Source organism: Hibiscus syriacus, unplaced genomic scaffold, assembly GCF_006381635.1.
Source record: "Hibiscus syriacus cultivar Baekdansim isolate YM2019G1 unplaced genomic scaffold, ASM638163v2 tig00110387_pilon, whole genome shotgun sequence".
In the NCBI taxonomy this organism is placed as follows: domain Eukaryota; kingdom Viridiplantae; phylum Streptophyta; class Magnoliopsida; order Malvales; family Malvaceae; genus Hibiscus; species Hibiscus syriacus.
In genome coordinates, this window is record NW_024062717.1 from 5,832,210 (window position 1) to 5,838,004 (window position 5,795).

The window sequence follows — 5,795 nt, forward strand, 5'->3', positions numbered from 1 at the left end:
AAAAATTGAGCACAAATATGGGCATACAGCTCATGAAGCCCCATTAGCAGGGGCGTGGCTAAGGGTGTGTAGGGTGGGGCGACCGCACAGGGCTCTTAAAAAATAGGGGTCTCGAAATCGAATATATCTAGAAAATAGGGGCCCCTTTATAAGAATTTGCACAGAACTCCATACAACTTAACCACGAACCCCAGACAACCTAACCACGCCCTGCCCATTAGAAATTGCATTGTTTTCTCTCTTTAACTATCATCTAATATTTTGGGAACACATCTACAGGTGTATTGCAAACACGAACAAACTGGTTTGACAGAAATAATTCATCCCAGATGATTTTAAGCCCAGTGTAATAAGTGCTAACAGAAATCAATCATTGGGCTACCTCGTTGAGTTTCTTCTTGAGATGGAAGATGCATAACCCGTTTAACTGTTGGAATCCATCTTCAAGATTTTTTCCATATTACAGCAGCAGTAGAATGATAAAGAAGACTCGCTGCAATTTCTTTGGAAACAATAATTCACAAGGTTATTAGCTCTTGTCCAAGCATCATACAATTCTTTTGAAATCGACTCTGACGCTGTGATCGAACTATTAACAAACCCAAGTTTATTTTGTTACACATAATAATTGAGTAGCATGTTTGGCCTGGTGGCAAGGGCCATCCCAATTTAGGCCCTTGCCCTAGGTTCGATTCTCATCCCCGCACTTTCTAACATTTTATTCATTCATGCCAATATGCACCAATAGGAGAGTGACCTTATTGGTACAAAATTCTAATTAAAATTTAATAAAAAAAAGCTGAAGTGTCAATTACACGTCAGCATATATTAGTGATGTGGACACACCACGTCATCATTGATGTCCACCTGTGCTTTCTTAGTCAGCTGGAGTCGTTGACCGTCAGTTGACTGACGGTTTCCATCCAACGGGGGACTTTTGAATCAGAATTTAACGTTGTGAGGTCAAATGTTCCAAAAAAATAATACGGACAAATTTGCATATACTGTCAAACGTTAGGGGTATTTGTTTCTATTATGCCTTTTTAAATCATACCCAACATTTAGTTTTGGTTTTATTTTGGTACTCATCGTCAAAAAACTTAACGATGATGTTGATATGTCCATATAAGGTAATGTCACGTCAATAGTTTTTTTAAGGTTTTAACGATGGGACATAAATATGAAACATAAACTAAACGTTATGTATGATTTTGAAAAAAAAATAAAGTTTAAGCATCAAAACATAACAAAAGAAATAGTTTAGATACTAAACGTGTAGTTTATCCAATATTTTTCCAAGTATTTTATTAAGAAGTTTGGATTATGATATGTCGTATTTGATGTGTACATTAATGATTTAAATATTGTTGAGACTCTTGAAGAGATATTTGCGACAATGAAATACAAAGGGAAAGAATTTTAGATAAAAGATGTCAAAAAAAAAACAATTTTATCTCAACTTACATATCGAGTATCTAAAGGATGATCAATCATCTTATATAAGGAAACATCTTAAAGAAATTTTATATGACAATATGCATTGCTTACCTTAATGGTTGTAAGATCTTTAAATGTGAATCATGATCATTTTTTTATTATGAGAATGATGAAGAGTTATTTAATCCTGAAATATCATATTATAATGTCATAAAAGAATTAATGTATCTTACTAATCACACATAACCTGATATAACACATGTTGTAAACTTGTTAGTAAGATATTTCTCTTATCCAACACATATATTTAAATATCTCAAAAGAACAATTAATGTCAGATCGCTTTACTCTAATGATTTAAAGTCTCCATTAGTTGACTATCTAGTTGTAAGATATTTATTAGATCCATATTATAGTCGATCTCAAATATGATATGTATTTACAAGTGAAGATACATTCAACAAAGTAAACGTTGTCTATTCCTCCTTCAAATTATGCATAAATAATTCCAATCCATGAAGCATTTGGAAATCTAGTGATCCAAAATATCTAGAAGATATGTGATTTATTTTTACAAGAAAAGATATTTACTATCTTGAATAATGTAATATTTGAAAAGTTGGTATACAATATCGTGATGCATCACCTCAAAGATGTTATGTCGTCATGAGAGGGAGTAAAATGCATATTGTACTCTTTTTCTCTTAACTTGATTTTGTTTTATTGAATTTTCATGTTAAGGTTTCTAATGAAACATTATATTATACATATTAAAAAATAGTGTGTTCTTTTTTCTTTATTGGGTTTTTGTTTCTCGAGATTTTTTCTAATAAGATTTTAACAACACATATTTGAAAAAGATTTTAACAACGCATATTTTAGTGTGGACATTTATATGATAGAATTATAAATCCATGTATATAATGGATGCCCATTCAAGTCTCCAAATGCATGGATACACCTACTATGGAAGAACTCTATTCAATGTACTTGACTCTTGAAGTTTAGACCATTTATCCTATATTGTTTCTTGTTCGTTCTTCTAGTTCCCATAGTTTTACAATAGAATTTGGGTTTTATATATATTAGTATTGTTTCTTTATTTTCTTCCTCCTGATTTCCTCTTTACCAACGTTGTTCTTCATTGTATTGGTTAGATTCTCCACAAGCATCTCGTACACTTTTCCGACCATACTCCCAAATGGCATAATTCGATCCCCATGCTTTGCCACAATCACAGGAACTGTTGTACCCGTCATAATAACTGCAGAAACACCACAGCATGCAACAACACTACAATGATTAAGATTTCAATTAACTGAGACCAAACTGGAGTTGTCGACATATATATATATATATATATATATATTACCTCCACAAAGAGTTGGGAGATCAAAGAAGCTTCCGACATAGGAGAAAAGTAGCAGAAAGGCAACGGTTTGCGGAAATACAGACCAGTTTGCCTCAACATCAGTCGCATCAAATATCCATCTTATTACTTTATCGGTCACTTCCCAACAAGCGTTTGCAGTGTCCATGACAACCTGCTCTCGGAGATTTTCCAATCTTGATTTGCTTGCTTCTTCCCTGATCCAGATTAATTCAAATAGAGCAGTGACGCGAGAGTAGGATAAAACAAATTTGGGATTACTTACCGATCAAGAAACCGGTTCACATATCTCCAAATGAACAATGAAGTAACAATGAAAATGGCTACCCATGAAGCAATAGTGAGAAAGTTGTATTGACAAACTTGCTGCAATAGCCATGTTGCAGTTGAGCTTACGAGAAGCGATCCGCTTATCTTCTTTCTCTTCCATAAAGCTATGTCGTTTACTACTTCTGCAACAAAAAACAAAAAGGTTGTAAAAAGCACAAAAATACACACAACAGAAAGTATATAACACCAGGAACTGATACCTGAAGGCTGAGAATGTACAATTTTCTCTCGAATCAGGTCGAAGATAGCACCACCAGTATTTTTAGCACCGGAATGAAGATGTTCAAGCATAATATAAAAGAAAATTGAAAACATCAGCTTCAGTTCATCAACGGAATCCAGGATTTTTCTAGTGTCCCCATATATCATAACCGGAAAGAATACGTCCAACGTTGTACGAATCGAAGTATCCAGTTCAATGAGCTCTTTGGCGAATTTGTACTTCTTGCTAATATTCCAGGAGCTTACCCTAGAGGATTTATCAACCGTTTCCTTGGCTTGATTCAAAAGATTCAACAACCTCTGGATTTCATGAGCATCAGTGGACCGATTTATCTCCTCGACCCTTGGTGTAATCAGATTAACTGTATCTCTGATTTGATTGAGAATGGGTTTAAATCTTTTGGCCGTCTTTCTTGCATTTTTTATGGATTCCAATAACTGGCCAAGTACGGTTGATAGAGCAACTCCTGGAACAGCGTTGATAATATGATTCATATTCAGTAAATATGATCACGGTGGAGTTTGTTTTTCTTTAACGTAATCATTGGACAGCGTAACAGGTATTATATATAGGGTAGGTAAAATGAAAACCTATTGAATTCCTTTGCAGTTTGCTTCTTGGAATCTGCCATGCATGTTCTTCCCCACAGGAACTGATGATTTCATGTTTATTTAACTGGTTCTGATAGTGTATCTGCCTGGAAACCTTCTCCCTTTATATTTTAATTCCAAGTCGGGCATGCAAGTTCTAAGGTCTAGCTCAAGAAATCATATGAAAATTGCAGAAAACTACCCCGCTTATATAAATATCATTAAGTTGAATAGGGAAAATATATTAATCATGTTCACAAAGAATAGATATTCAAGAATGAGTCATCCTCTTATATTAAATGTGAAATTTGAAGTCAATCCCTAACTAACAATTTTTATTATTTGCTAACGAACAACTTGTTGAAATAAAAGATGGGTCCGGTTGTAGAACAGTTGGTGGCGGGGCAAAGTGAAGCTAAAATCGGGGCATTGGATGCCTTTATTTACTTGTATTCCACGAGGACCTGAAGTGTTAAAGCCTTAAAGCCTCGTCTTCAATTTCATCATGATACAAATAACTTTCACAAGGCTTAATTAGCATTCCATACTGAAACAATAATGCTAGCTGAAAATTTATATGGCAAGCTCCGATGAAAAATTTCGACAACAATACTGGTGATTTGAAATTAAAGCAGTTCAGGTTTAGCATATCAACATCAAAAACTACACACAGACTCGACATTTTGATTTAAGCCATGTCCCTACATAAAATGGTAGATAAAACAAACCAATTCCCATGGCATTAAGTCACCAAAGAACAATAAAGAGAGGTCATTGTCCTATTTATACTTTCACGTACCTAATAGTTTACTCTCACCACTCACTAATTAAATTCACTTTGTACGATAAACATTAAGAAAAGAAGACGACAAAGAAACCTAAAGAGAAGATTCACTTGACCCCATTTCCAGGGGTTGAAATGGCAAGATCATGCTAAGAAAAGCAATTCCCACCAACAAATCCAGGTTCTCCACCTTCAAACTGCCATTTATTTTCCATTCCCGTGGCGGCCCCACCATTGCCACGCCCACCGACTGCAGAAGCAGCGACAGCTCCATCTCCTACGCCTGGAAAAGACCACACTCCTCTTCCAAACCCGAATCCAACATCATCGAGAGTTGGAGCAATACCAAGCCCAAACCCTCCAACAGCTAGAAAACCAGGCCCCTGAGTATTCAACAATGAAGTAAAACTTCGAAAGATATTGCCTTTGGACTCTCCACCCATGCCAGAACTTCCCTGATTGGCTGAGAATGGCAACAAAACCGGCTTGGCAGGTAATGGGAAGCTATTGTGACCAGTGGCGGCGGCGGCGGCATTGGATGCGGAAAAAGTTGTGATGCTGCTGCTGCGTGAACGCTTAGCATTTTTCCTGGTGCCACCGCCAACAGGGATGTCCCTCAGGGTGCCACCATGAGTCCAGTAACGGCGACAGGACTTACAGAAATAGCGAGGTTGAGAAAAGTTATAGTTGTTGTAGTAACAGAACTTAGTGTTGGTGGAGTCACAGCGTGGACAAAGTAGCTGCTCTTGTTCTGGTGGTTGGGCTCCATGGGCCTTGGTTAAACACCTGTTTTGATCTCCGGAACTAAACGGCATTTTGATACAAAACAAAACTGGCTTAAGTTAAAAGAGTATCTTCTTCCTCAAGTGTTTGCTTTTGGGTGTGAAGGGGAGATTGAAGAGGGATTTTATGGGGTGAGAATAGAAGATGAGAATCTGTTGGGACACTGAAACGGGTTGTGAAGGTTAAAGGAGACGAGTGAAGAAAGCAGGCTTTTACGGTGTTTTGATAGGCACGAAATTTTGATCAATCGGCTGGAGA

The 5,795-nt window shown here is 36.5% G+C and overlaps 2 protein-coding genes across 2 annotated transcripts; both read right to left on the reverse strand.

The window, feature by feature from the left end:
* Nucleotides 1-2,504: 2,504 nt before the first annotated feature.
* On the reverse strand, nucleotides 2,505-3,921 carry LOC120122639 (reticulon-like protein B13). Its single transcript, XM_039141761.1, has 4 exons — nucleotides 3,358-3,921; nucleotides 3,093-3,279; nucleotides 2,810-3,024; nucleotides 2,505-2,701 (listed from the first exon to the last, which is right to left on the reverse strand). The coding sequence occupies exons 1-4, from the start codon at nucleotides 3,872-3,874 to the stop codon at nucleotides 2,523-2,525; spliced, it is 1,098 nt and encodes a 365-aa protein (XP_038997692.1). The 5' UTR covers nucleotides 3,875-3,921; the 3' UTR covers nucleotides 2,505-2,522.
* An 873-nt stretch (nucleotides 3,922-4,794) lies between these two features.
* Nucleotides 4,795-5,569, reverse strand: LOC120122804 (dof zinc finger protein DOF3.4-like). The gene has a single exon (XM_039141885.1). It carries the CDS (start codon nucleotides 5,567-5,569, stop codon nucleotides 4,904-4,906), a length of 666 nt encoding a protein of 221 aa, XP_038997816.1. The 3' UTR covers nucleotides 4,795-4,903.
* Between the last annotated feature and the right edge of the window lie 226 nt (nucleotides 5,570-5,795).

Bases quoted from the DNA above. Each gene is read 5' to 3' on its own strand.
- LOC120122639 (XM_039141761.1), bottom strand. From the start codon at position 3,874: ATGAATCATATTATCAACGCTGTTCCAGGAGTTGCTCTATCAACCGTA. The intron at 3,025-3,092 runs GTAAGTAATCCC...AATCTGGATCAG, and splicing joins GTGAACCGGTTTCTTGATCG to GGAAGAAGCAAGCAAATCAA. The intron at 2,702-2,809 runs GTAATATATATA...GTGTTTCTGCAG, and splicing joins TCTCCCAACTCTTTGTGGAG to TTATTATGACGGGTACAACA.
- LOC120122804 (XM_039141885.1), bottom strand. From the start codon at position 5,569: ATGCCGTTTAGTTCCGGAGATCAAAACAGGTGTTTAACCAAGGCCCAT.